Source organism: Scyliorhinus canicula, chromosome 5 (assembly GCF_902713615.1).
Source record: "Scyliorhinus canicula chromosome 5, sScyCan1.1, whole genome shotgun sequence".
Taxonomy (NCBI): domain Eukaryota; kingdom Metazoa; phylum Chordata; class Chondrichthyes; order Carcharhiniformes; family Scyliorhinidae; genus Scyliorhinus; species Scyliorhinus canicula.
Window position 1 is genome coordinate 61,877,377 of NC_052150.1, and position 13,727 is coordinate 61,891,103.

Genomic DNA, 13,727 nt, shown 5'->3' on the forward strand with positions numbered 1-13,727 from the left:
TGCAAAAGCCAGATAACTTCAATATGTCGGGTAAACTAAGTTTAAATTGGAAAAACTTCAAGAGTAGTTTGAAGTCTATCTCTCTGCCTCTGCGCTTGAATCAGTTCTTGACACTAGGAAAAGAGTTCTCCTCCTAAATCTGGCAGGTCTGCAGGCATTTGAACTCTTTAACTCATTTGATTTCTCAGCAAAGAAAGCTAAAAATATGTATGCGAAAGTAATGGAAAAATTTGACTCTCATTGCAAAAGAAAACAGGTCAATGAGGTATATGAGAGATACATGTTTTAAAAAAGGGTGCAGCGAAAAGGGGAATCTTTTGACTCTTTTCTACCTGATTTGAGGCTCCGAGCGCAATCTTGCAATTATTCCTGAATTACTGAATCAATCCTGCATGACCAAATTGTGTTCAGCATATTTGAAGAGCAAATGCGGGAATGTTTACTAAGAAAACTAAACTTAACTTTAACTTAACTTTAAAAGAAGCCATCAACCTCTGTAAAGCAAGTGAGCAAGCCACCAATGAATGGTTCAGAGTGATGACATTAAAATTCCACTTGATTTTGAAATTGTGGATGACACAAAATCCTCACTTATTGGAGTAGATGCAACTCTTTCCCTGGTTCGAAAGGTTTAGGGCGCGATTCTTCGCCCCCCCACGCCGGGTGGGAGAATAGCGGGAGAGCCTCCCGACACTTTTCACGCCCGCCCGCTATTCTCCCCCCCCCCCCCCCCACGCCCGACCCACGCCACGAATCGCTGCTCGCCGTTTTTTACGGCGAGCGCCGATTCTCCGAGGCCGATGGGCCGAGCGGCCGGGCCTTCACGCCCGTTTCAACACGGCAGCAAACACACCTGCTCACTGCCGTCGTGAAACGGGCACCGTTTGGGGCATCTGGGGGCCCGATTGGCACGGTAGTACCACGGCCGTGCCAAGGGGGGCATAGACCCGGGATCGGTGCCCACCGATCGCGGGCCGTGCGTCCGTAACGGACGCACTCTTTTCCCTCTGCCGCCCCGCAAGATCAAGCCGCCACGTCTTGCAGGGCGGCTGAGGGAAAAGATGGCAACTGCGCATGCATGGGTTGGCGTTGTCCAACCTGCGCATGCGCGGCTGACGTCATCGGCCGCGTCAGCAGGCCGCGCCGCCGTGACACACGGGGCCGCGCTCCTAGCCCCGCCCGGGGGGGGAGAATCGGCCCCGGATGTGGGCGTGAAGGCTGCCGTGGGTCACGGCCTGTCCCACGGCAGCCTTTACGATTCTCCGCATTTGCGGAGAATCTCGCCTTTAGTACTTGCGGATACGTTATCCAGAGCCACAACACGGCAGCACGGTAGCATGGTGGTTAGCATAAATGCTTCACAGCTCCAGGGTCCCAGGTTCGATTCCCGGCTGGGTCACTGTCTGTGTGGAGTCTGCACGTCCTCCCCGTGTGTGCGTGGGTTTCCTCCGGGTGCTCCGGTTTCCTCCCACAGTCCAAAGATGTGCGGGTTAGGTGGATTGGCCATGCTAAATTGCCCGTAGTGTCCTAAAAAAGTAAGGTTAAGGGGGGGGTTGTTGGGTTACGGGTATAGGGTGGATACGTGGGTTTGAGTAGGGTGATCATGGCTCGGCACAACATCGAGGGCCGAAGGGCCTGTTCTGTGCTGTACTGTTCTATGTTAACACACGAGGATAGTTGTTGACGTTATAATCGTGTTATTGAAGCACAAGCCAACTTCATCACACCAATGCTACCTGTCAATGCTAAACTACAAATAATCAACGCAGAAACTCTATGAGATACGACACTTCAGCAAGTTGTCTATATACTGACTGGCCTAAAGGAAAATGTGCAAACGTTTCCAACACCAGAGAAGACCCAACAATCATAGACGACTTTCTATTGAAAGTGGACCGCATTGTAATTTCATCATGTCTTAGACAAGACATTCTCTCAGAAATCCAAGGACCTCAAGGCTGTGAGAAATGTAGAAGAAGAACACAGCAATTGGTGTATTGGCCGGGAATCAATGAGGATAGAGACAACTACATTTAGCAATATTGGATATGCCAAATGCACCAACCGGCACAATGTAAGCAGACTTTGGTGGAAAGCGAACTAACTCAACCATGAACTAAAGTCGCCATGGACATATTTTACTTTCAAGACTGATAATCATTGACCATTACTCAAATTTTCCAGAGGTTATCAAATTATCTGACTCAACAACGCATTCAGTTGTCAGGGCAACAAAAAATTTATTTGCCAGACATGGCATACCAGTTACTGTGGTCACAGACAATGGACCATGTTTTAGCAGCCTGGAGTGGTTACAATTTGCCAATGACTATAACTTCACACATGTAACATCTAGCCCACTATACCCACAGGTCAACGGGAAAGCTGAGAAAGGGGTGGGAATCGTGAAGCAGCTTCTCAAAAAGCTATGGAGGACAGAAAGGATTTTGATTTAGCATACAGGGCTACACCATTGTCATTGGGGCTTTCTCCAGCACAATTATTGATGGGACGAAGAATACCTACTACGTTACCAACTCTAATAGTTCCAAACAAAGGTGAACAAGTCGTGCATAAAAAAATGCAGCAACTGAAGAGTAAGCAAAATAAGTATTCCGATTAAAACTCCAAACCACCATCTACACTCAAAGAAGGTGATATTGTACACATTCTTAATCCTGAAGGTGGATTGATGGACATTGCAAAAGTAATTAAGGAACTCACACCAAGATCATATGTGATCAGAACAGAATCTGGAAAGATTTTTCGTAGAAACAGAAGCGACTTCTTGAAACTCAAATAAACACAGAATCAGCTACTACGAGTCAACAACTCATATTTCCTACAAATGACTTTCCAAAAGTTATATATGAAATGTACCAGATAATTCAAATAACACTGTTGTAACATTAAGATCTACAAGACATAGGCAACCTCCAAATAGATTAGATCTGTAAATCTGACATTAGTTCTTTTGATTTGATTTGATTTATTGTCATATGTATTAGTATACAGTAAAAAGTATTGTTTCTTGCATGCTATACAGACAACACATAGCGTACATAGGGAAGGAAGGAGAGACTACAGAATGTAATGTCACAGTCATAGCTAGGGTGTAGAGAAAAGATTAACTTAATACGAGGTAGGTACATTCAAAAGTCTGATGGCAGCAGGGAAGAAGCTGTTCCTGAGTCAGTTGACTCAAACTTTTGTATCTTTTTCCTGACGGTAGAAGGTGGTAGATAGTATGTCCATGGTGCGTGGGGTCCTTAAGAACATAACATAAGAACATAAGAACTAGGAGCAGGAGTAGGCCATATGGCCCCTCGAGCCTGCTCCGCTATTCAATAAGATCATGGCTGACCTTTTGTAGACTCAGCTCCACTTTCCTGCCCGAACACCATAACCCTTAATCCCTTTATTCTTCAAAAAACTATCTATCTTTACCTTAAAAACATTTAATGAAGGAGCCTCAACTGCTTCACTAGGCAAGGAATTCCATAGATTCACAACCCTTTGGGTGAAGAAGTTCCTCCTAAACCTCAGTACTAAATCTACTTCCTCTTATTTTGAGGCTATGCCCCCTAGTTCTGCTTTCACCCACCAGTGGAAACAACCTGCCCGCATCTATCCTATCTATTCCCTTCATAATTTTATATGTTTCTATAAGATCCCCCCTCATCCTTCTAAATTCCAACGAGTACAGTCCCAGTCTACTCAATCTCTCCTCGTAATCTAACTCCTTCAGCTCTGGGATGAACCTAGTGAATCTCCTCTGCACACCCTCGAGCGCCAGTACGTTCTTTCTCAGGTAAGGAGACCAAAACTGAACACAATACTCCAGGTGTGGCCTCACTAACACCTTATACAATTGCAGCATAACCTCCCTCATCTTAAACTCCATCCCTCTCGCAATGAAGGACAAAATTTCATTTGCTTTCTTAATCACCAGTTGCACCTGTAAACCAACTTTTTGAGACTTTTAATTATGTTGGTTACCTTTCCGAGGCAGTGGGAATTATAGATAGAGTCAATGGGTGGGAGGCTGATTTGCGTGATGGACTGGGCTACATTCATGATCTTTTGTAGTTTCCTGCCATCTTGGGCAGAGCAGAAACCATACCAAGCTGAGAAACAACCAGAAAGAATGCTTTCAATGATGCATCTGTAAAAGTTGGTGACAGTCGTAGCTGACATGCCAAATTTCCTTAGTCTTCTGAGAAAGTAGAGTCATTGGTGGCTTTCTTAACTATATTGTCGGCATTGGGAGACCAGGACAGGTCTATCATTGTTGATACGCTGTACAATACTGTAAACAAGAAAATGTACAGCCAACATTTTTCTTAAATAAAGGGGGATGTGACATTATACAAATGTACGCATGTGAAGAATTAATGTTATGTTAAGCCTAGCCACTAGAGGGAGCTAAAAGACAGTACTATAAATCGCACTGGCTCTTAAGCTAAGGGGAGGAGAATAGACTGGAGCTGAAGATAAGATTCATAGCATATTGTAGTTAAGATATAATAGTTATAATTAGTAAATAGAGATAGTGTTAGTGAATATAGTTTAATTCTTACATGTATGTTTACTATTCAGAATAAGTGTCAAAATCAAATTTAGTGTTAATAAAATTAGTTTAGTTCTTCAAAAGAGCTTCATATATCTTTGTTATCACTATGCCTCTCATCCTGGAAAACCCTCACAAAGATCACCACAGGCGGGAGGAATTGGGGCTGGGGCTGGGACTGGCGCTTGTTTAGCTCACTGAGCTAAATCACTGGCTTTTAAAGCAGACCAAGCTGGCCAGCAGCACGGTTCGATTCCCGTACCAGTCTCCCCGGACAGGCGCCGGAATGTGGCAACTAGGGGCTTTTCACAGTAACTTAATTGAAGCCTACTCGTGACAATAAGCGATTTCAACTGGAAGCCTCATGGTGAGATTTGAGGTTTCTGGGGGAGGGGATGGTAGGTTGTTACTAATCACAGAGGCTCCTCAGAGTTTCATCTTTGTATCCTCGTTGGCTACAGGTGAGATCCCAGAGGACTGGAGAATGGCTAATGTGGTACTGCGTTTTAAGAAAGGTAGCCGGGATAATCCAGGAAATTAAATCGGTAGATTATTGAAGGTAAATTATTGGAGAGAATTCTCAGCGATTGGATTTATACCCATTTGGAAACAAATGGGGCTCATTAGCGATAGTCAGCATGGTTTTGTGAAGGGGAGATGGTGCCTCACTAATTTGATTGGGTTTTTTGAGGAGGTGACAAAGATGATTGATGAGGTGGATGTTGTTCACATATGGACTTCTGTAAAGCCTTTGACAAGGTGTCCCATGGCAGACTGGTACAAAAGGTAAAGTCACACGGGATCAGAGGTGAGGTGGTGAGATGGATACAGAACTGGCTCGGTCACAGAAGGCAAAGGGTAGCAGGAGAAGGGTGTTTTTCTGAATGGAAGGTTGTGACTAGTGTTCCACAGGGATTGGTGCTGGGGCCTCTGTTGTTTGTAGTATACATATACGATTTGGAGGAAAGCGTAGCTGGTCTGATTAGTAAGTTCACGGATGACACCAAGATTGGTGGAGTGGCAGATAGTGTTGAGGATTGTCGGAAGATACAGCAGGATATAGATAGGTTGGAAACTTGGGCAGAGAAATAGCAAATGGAGTTTAATCCAGACAAATGTGATGTAACGCATTTTGGTAGGTCTAACATAGAGGGGAAATATACAGAAAACGGCAAAACTCTGAGGAATTTGGAAGCCAGAGAGGTCTGGGCGTGCAGGTCTACAGATCTTTGAAAGTGGCAAACTCAGTGGACAAAGTAGTCAAGAAAGCATACGGAATGCTTGCCTTCATTGGATGGAGCATCGAGTATAAAAATTGGCAAGTCATGCTACAGTTGTAAACAACCTTGGCACGGCCGCACTTGGAATATTGCGCACAATTCTGGTCGCCACACTAACAGAAGGACGTAGAGGCGTTGGAGAGGGTGCAGAGGAGGTTTACCAGGATGATGCCCAGTCTGGAGGGTGTTAGTTATGTGGAGAGGCTGAATAGACGCGAACGGTTTTCATTAGAACAGTGGAGGTTGAGCAACGACCTGATTGAAGTCTACAAGGTTATGAGGGGCATGGATAGAGTAGATGGGCAGACACTCTTTCCCAGGGTGGAAGGGTCAGTCACCAGGAGGCATAGGTTTAAGGTCCGTGGGACAAAGTTTAGAGGAGATGTGCGAGGCAGGTTTGTTTTTTTAAAAACAGAGGATGGTGAGTGCCTGGAATGCGCTGCCACGGAGGTTGTAGAAGCAGATACATTAACGACGTTCAAAGGGCAGCTCAACAAACACATGGACATGATGGGTATAGAGGGATACGGCATAAGTAAGTGCTGAGAGTTTTGGCCAAGAGTGGTATAATGATTGGTACAGGCTTGGAGGGCCGAAGGGCCTGTTCCTGTGCTGTATTGTTCTTTGTATTCAGGGGCAAGTGTAAAGCGCTTACCTCCAGGATCTGCCCTGCCACCACCTCGATGAAACTGCCAGATTTCCTGGAGGGCAGCACGGTAGCATTGTGGATAGCACAATGGCTTCACAGCTCCAGGGTCCCAGGTTCGATTCCGGCTTGGGTCACTGTCTGTGCGGAGTCTGCACATCCTCCCAGTGTGTGCGTGGGTTTCCTCCGGGTGCTCCGGTTTCCTCCCACGGTCCAAAGATGTGCAGGTTAGGTGGATTGGCCATGATAAATTGCCCTTAGTGTCCAAAATTGCCCTTAGTGTTGGATGGGGTTACTGGGTTATGGGTATAGGCTGGAGGTATTGACCTTGGGTAGGGTGCTCTTTCCAAGAGCCGGTGCAGACTCGATTGGCCGAATGGCCTCCTTCTGCACTGTAAATTCTATAAAATTCTATAAGAATGCTTACAGCATAGATGGGAGCCATTCAACACGTCATTTCTGTGCTGGCTCTCTGAAGAAGGGGCTTACTGCAGGAACAACTCACCTAGTCCCATGCCCCTGTCTTTTCTTCATTTGATGCTATCTGCCTCCACCACATTCTCTGACTATGAATTCCAGGGGCAGGATTCACCGACCCCCCGCCAGGCTGGAGAATCACCAGGGGCAACGTGAATCCCGCCCCGATGCCAGCTGCCGGATTCACCGGCGCCGGTTTTTTGGCGGGGGCGGGAACCGCGCCACGCCGGTCGGGGGCCGTTGGCAGCGGCTCACCCCAGCGATTCTCCGGCTCGTGATGGGCCGAGTGGCCGGCCATTTTCAGCGGCTCCCACCAGCTTGAAATACACCAGGTCTGTACCGGCGGGACCTGGCTCTGCGGGCGGCCTGCAGAGTCCTCAGGGGGGCACGGGGGACCCCCACGGTGGCCTGGCCCATGATTGGGGCCCACAGATCCGCAGGCGGGCCTGTGCCATGGGGGCACTCTTTCCCTCCGCGCGGTGGTGTAACGATCTGCCATGGCCAGCACGGAGAAGAACCAACCTGCGCATGCGCTGGGATATCGCCTGCGCTCCTGCGCATTTGCCAACGTGCGCCGGCCAGCAGAGGTCCATCGGCGCCAAGCCCTTCGGCGCCAGCTGGTGCGGTGCCAACCCAGCCGGCCTAGTAACCGAAGGTGTGGAGGATTCCGCACCTTCCGGGCGGCCCGACGCCGGAGCGGTTCACGACACTCCTCGGCGCTGGCACGGGCCGCCGTGCCGGTTAGGGGAGAATCCCGCTCCAGATTCTCACAATCCTCATGTTGCCAATCACCTTAAATCAGTGTTCTACGGGTTTGTGATCCTTCCTGTGTAATTCAGCAAACCTAGCCAACTAGAGTTAAAGTTGAAAAACTGAACAATGCTGAAGTTTTACTCTCATTGTAATACTTAAAATTCCATCCCACTTCCTTGGAACCACTTGGAACCCATCTTCCAGCCTGTTAAAAGGCAAAAATAGTGATGTTGAAGCTGGTGGTTAGGTCTGCAACAAAATTCTTGAAACTTTAATTCCCCCCAACCAACCCAAATCCACCCATTTTTAGGTTAAATATCAACACATTGATTAAAATCCTCAGCTCTTGCCCACCAACAGGAAAAACTGAAGAAATTGGCTGTCTACACTATATTTTCCTTGGCCAAGGAACGGTATTAGCAATTGGGCAAACAGTTAGGCAAGCAAGAGAAACCTTCTGTCCAGATATTATGTACGGGATAGTGCAAAGTTAATTACTGGTATTAATACACTTTGAAAGAAGAGATGACAATCTCAGTTGTTCTACCGGTGGGAAGTCCTGAGTGGATGAGGAAAACTAAACAGTATAGAACTTGGAAAATAGAACACAAAATTAATTGTTACATGACATTCTAACTAGAAAGTTCAAGACAATCTGGAACGGAGAGATTATTGTGCTAGGTTGCAACTATCCATTTTCATTAGGAGCAAATGCACAAATATTGTTAAATAACACATTATTTATAATAACACATTATTTATAATAGGTGTCTCAATAGTTATAACTTGCATGACTTTTACCTTTCTCATCTGTTCAGCTTGTTTGGTGTCTCCCTTCCATTCGATTTTTCCATATTCTAAAACATCTGTCAAAGGGCCAACAGCAATGTTCCCTGAACCAAAATAAGGCACAAAAATATTATTCCACTGCTTAATTTATGGAACAAAATCAACGTAAAAGTAATAAATGATTTTTAAAAATGTCTTACTTTTGTTTCTTGTCCTAAATAGCCTGTAATGGTAAAATGATAGAAAAAAAATCAAGCTTCAAAAAGTATATACAAAACATTTGCCATGATTTCAGATCAATTCAAACTTAGTGCAATAGAACCGTGTGTGGACAGGTGAATGGTCATGCAATAATGCTGACAATTCGCAACATGGCAATTTTCTGAGATCTGCTATCAAATGGCACACCCTAAATGAAGGAGGCGGATTAAAGAACTGCTATCCTTTCTAGGTCCTCCAAGAGGTATTATGCATTGCATGGAGAGCTTTATAAATATAGAATTCCAAAATTCAGAACCACCAGTTAAAAATTAGTGTACAGGATTGTGAAAAGTATTTTGGTGCAGTGAATATGTGACTAAGTATTCCAACTAAATCATACAGAACCGCCTCACAAACCTGTGATAATATGCAAAATAATAGTTGCTTTATTGCTTATATATTTAGTTAAATCTATCAAACATCATCTGCTAATTACTGTAAAAAATTCTAATCTGCTGTAAATTATGAAAAAATGATAAACACCTATTGGTGGGCAGTACAGGTTTTTTTTTAATGATGCTCAAACTTAAACCACTGATAAAATCATTCTAAACTGATGAATCAATCAATTAATAAAAGTTTGGGATTATAGTTTAAAATAGGGCAGCACTTATATTACAAGCTTAATATCCGTATCAATAATTTATTTGTTTTCACAAAAGGTTTAAAGGAATTATTCTCTTTTAATAACTTTCTAGATACAGATGTTCAAGATTGGTAGTCATAAGTTTAAAGCAATAAACTTACTCAAGTTACTGTTGTCGCCTGCCATTGTAACGGGAGGTTTACATGGTTTCAAGAAAGGTGTGTCGAATTTTGAAGCAAGAGAGGTATGAGGAGCTACACATCAATGACTTTCAGGAGCTGACACAACAGGATTACTAGATGATCTAGAGGAGTGATAGTAAAATAGATATAGATAGGGGTGAGAGTAAGGGAGAAAAAGAGAGATTATAGAGAGAACAACAGAGCGCAACAATTGGACCTGTGGAGGTGGATGTGCCAAATATGGGATCGGCGCCTGACGCTAGACCTGTTGCCATGCTCAATGGGTCGATGCCGGCAGCACCATGAAAATCCACGATGTGCATCTATTTAAAACTGATTAACAGCTCGAAATCCAAATCTTCACTCCACCTTGCTCAGCTGGGAGTCACATGGACGTGATTTGGTGCAGGTATTTACAAGTGGAGCCCAGGTACAATGGCTGTTGAGGGGGAGCAAAAAGATAAGTAAACTTTTGAAACTTTGTGGGTTTGCTGGGAGATGTATGCCTGGACCTCAGGGAGAAACAGGAAATGACTTGGTGGCAATTGCGTCGACTTGGGGTGTCCCCCTTGCGATTGGAGTGCCAGGGCTGAGATTTGCATTGCTGCAAAAGTTCATTTAAACCCACACCCTAGCTGCATATTACAGGCTCCTGGCTGTTGAAACTGCTGACCGTATCCTGCAAATGCTTGGTGGGCTTCTGGTCATGGGATATAGAATTTACAGTGCAGAAGGAGGCCATTCGGCCCATCATGTCTGCACTGGCCCTTGGAAAGAGCACCCTACTTTATGCCCATACCTCCACCCGTCCTTGTAACCTAGATACCGCTCCCCCCCTAACTTTTTGTTCACTAACGGGCAATTTATCATTGCCAATCTACCTAACCTGCACATCTTTACTGTGGGGCAAAACCGAAGCACCCGGAGGAAACCCATGCAGACACAGGGAGAAAGTGCAAACTCCACACAAACTCCAAACTCTCAACGCGAGTGGAGTCCAGTCCCGATTCTCCACAGTCGGGAAGACTTAGACGGAGATGATAGCAGTACACTTACCGTTTTAGAAGATTTCTTACTAACATGTATGGTCTTCTGATAAACCATGGACTCAGCATTATTGCGATTATTCCAACGATGAATGGATTCTGAAGTTTTTTCCAGGTAGAATCTATGATCCAGGACACCATTTCTCTTGAGGAGTGTATTTTTGCCTCTGTGAAGAGAAAATAACCAACTTTGCTCAATACAAGGGAGCAAATGCACCTTGCAAAAGCTTCACAGTAACTTAGTGAAAGAGGAAGGAAAATAAATTAACTTCATTTATTTAACAGTTTTCATGTCTTCAGGATGCCCGTAGTTATGCTACATGTCATGGAGTTATTTCTGATGTGTAATAACTATTATTGTGCAGCAGATAATTTGCAAATATAATTCTACAACAGCAATGAGAAAAATTATAATCTGTTTTAGAGCATGCGTGGATGAGAGATAAATAGGGGCTGTTTAGCACAGGGCTAAATCGCTTGCTTTGAAAGCAGACTAAGGCAGGCAGCACGGTAGCATTGTGGATAGCTCAATCGCTTCACAGCTCCAAGGTCCCAGGTTCGATTCCGGCTTGGGTTACTGTCTGTGCGAAGTCTGCACATCCTCCCCGTGTGTGCGTGGGTTTCCTCCGGGTGCTCCGGTTTCCTCCCACAGTCCAAAGATGTGCAGGTTAGGTGGATTGGCCATGATAAATTGCCCTTAGTGTCCAAAATTGCCCTTAGTGTTGGTTGGGGTTGCTGGGTTGTGGGGATGGGGTGGAGGTGTTGACCTTGGGTAGGGTGCTCTTTCCAGGAGCTGGTGCAGACTTGATGGGCCGAGTGGCCTCCTTCTGCACTGTAAATTCTATGATCTATGAATTCCCATACCAGCCTCCCCGAACAGGCGCCGGAATGTGGCGACTAGGGGCTTTTCACAGTTACTTCATTTGAAGCCTACTTGTGACAATAAGCGATTTTCATTTCATTTCATTGGCCAGGAAAACCTTCCTACTCTTCTTCACATAGTGCCACATTCACCCGAGAAGACATTTCAGTTTAATGTATCGCCTGAAAGACAGCACGTTCAAAATACCAGGTTGATTATGTGCTGGCTTCCTCCTGCAGGGTGTCAAAACATATCTTTCTGATTCCAAGAATTTCACAAATTGAGAAACCCAAGTGAAGAGTCTGGACTCTCCAGTTATGGTCGGATTTTCATATCGGAGACAGGAATCAGGTAGGACTAATCCTACCATCGTGATACTGCCTCCCTCACTTGGCTGCTAAGAAACGGGATTTCCATGGCGGAAGGCTCCACTTTACCCCGGAGTATCGCCTACTGTTTCAATCAGCAGGATGAGGTGGGACACCCCTGGAACCTCTGGTACAGATGTACAGACTCAAATGATCAGTGTTTTTTTAATATATTTTTATTTTCCTCCTTTTTCACATTTTCATCCAAATTTACACCCACAAACAAACAACGGTAACAAATACAATGAAAATCCCCTGGTCAACAATCCGTTCCTCCCACAAACCTCCAACTTCAACATTTTAAATACAAACATCAAAGAAAAGGGATCAGGAATCCACCATCACCTCATACATAGTCACCAACAACATAAACAATCCACCCCCCTCCCCCCACCGCAATGAAAATGAAAATCGCTTATTGTCACAAGTAGGCTTGAAATGAAGTTATTGCGAAAATCCCCAAGTCGCCACATTCCGGCGCCTGTTCAGGGAGGCTGGTACAGGAATTGAACCCTCCCCCTACCCCAACCCATATTTCGCCTCCAGCTCCTTGTCCTGCAAACAAGCCCTCCAGAAATAAATCCTTTAGTGCCCTGAATCCCTTCTCCTCCCATCTCAGAAAACTCCTATCCCACCTCCCTGGCTCAAATCTGTGATTTCCCTGAATCGGCATTTCCCTTGACCCCGCCCCCAGCCTCAAGTGCTGGCGCAACTGCCTCCAGCTGACCTGCCTTGGTCTGCTTTAAAAGCCAGCGATTTAGCCGTCTGCTAAACCAGCCCCTAATGTTCGATGTCATCCAATTCTTGAAAGTGCATAATAAACAAAGCCCATGAATCGTAGAACCCTTCCATCTTTCCCCTCAACTCAAATTTCTCCTTGTCGAGTATTAAAAACTCCAACAGATCCCCCACCACGCCAGGGCACAGGGTGGAGAAACTGACCTCCATCCCGGCAGGATCCGCCTTCAGGTGAAAACATCTGCCTCCCCGCACCCACGTCCAACCCCGGCCGATCCGATACCCCGAATACGGCCTCCAGAGGACCCAGCTTAAGCCTCACATGTACCATCTTCGAAATTACCCTGACGACCTCCCTCCAAAACTCCTCCAGCTTTGGACCGGCCCAAAACATATGAATGCGGTTTGCAGTACACCCCTCCCGCAATGCTCACAAACATCCTCTACCTCCTCAAAGTCGGTTCATCCTCTCCTTTGTGAGGTGTGCCCTACACACCACCTTCAGCTGCATCAGCCCCAACCTCGCACACAAAGTTGAGGCATTCACCCTTTGGAGCACCTCACACCACAACCCCTCCCAACTCTCTCCCACTAACTGCCGTTCACCCCCCCCCCCCCATATAAACAAGGTAATCATCCTTTTGATCTCCCTGAAAAATGCTCTCTCCCAACTCCTCCTCCCACTTTGTCTTAATTCCCTCCAGTGGTGCCTTCTCTTCTCCCAGAAAAGCCCCATGACTCGCCAACATCCCCTACTCCATTCCCCGTCATCAGCACCTCCTCCAACAGTGTGGAGGCCAGTGCCACCAGAAAGCTTTGTATCTCCTTCCTAGTGAAATCTCCGACCTGCATATACCTAAACATCTCCCCCTACCCCAACCCATATTTCGCCTCCAGCTCCTTGTCCTGCAAACAAGCATGCTCATACTCCTAAAGGATTGTGGGATTGCCATTAGTCCCCAGCCAGTGGTAAGCGGGGAGAACGTGCAAATTCCACACGGACAGTGACCCAGAGCCGTGATCGAACCTGGGACCTCGGCGCATGGGACAGCAGTGCTAACCACTGCGTCACCCTGCTGTCATGCATTATACTCTGTTACAACTTACAAACACATGGTGTGGTCAGCAGGTATTGAGAAAAACATTTTTTGTGGAATAGTGAGCACTTT

The 13,727-nt window shown here is 45.8% G+C and overlaps 1 protein-coding gene across 1 annotated transcript in view; it reads right to left on the minus strand.

Annotated features, from left to right (window-relative positions):
• LOC119966019 (inactive ubiquitin thioesterase OTULINL-like) overlaps nucleotides 1-13,727 on the minus strand; it is a 108,684-nt gene that overhangs the window by 14,935 nt on the left and 80,022 nt on the right. Inside the window, exons 2-4 of the mRNA XM_038797161.1 lie at nucleotides 10,601-10,757; nucleotides 8,716-8,738; nucleotides 8,528-8,619 (exon numbers count right to left, since the gene is read on the minus strand). Of these exons, the coding sequence (XP_038653089.1) occupies nucleotides 8,528-8,619; nucleotides 8,716-8,738; nucleotides 10,601-10,757 (272 nt within the window). The remainder of the gene's footprint in view (nucleotides 1-8,527; nucleotides 8,620-8,715; nucleotides 8,739-10,600; nucleotides 10,758-13,727) is intronic.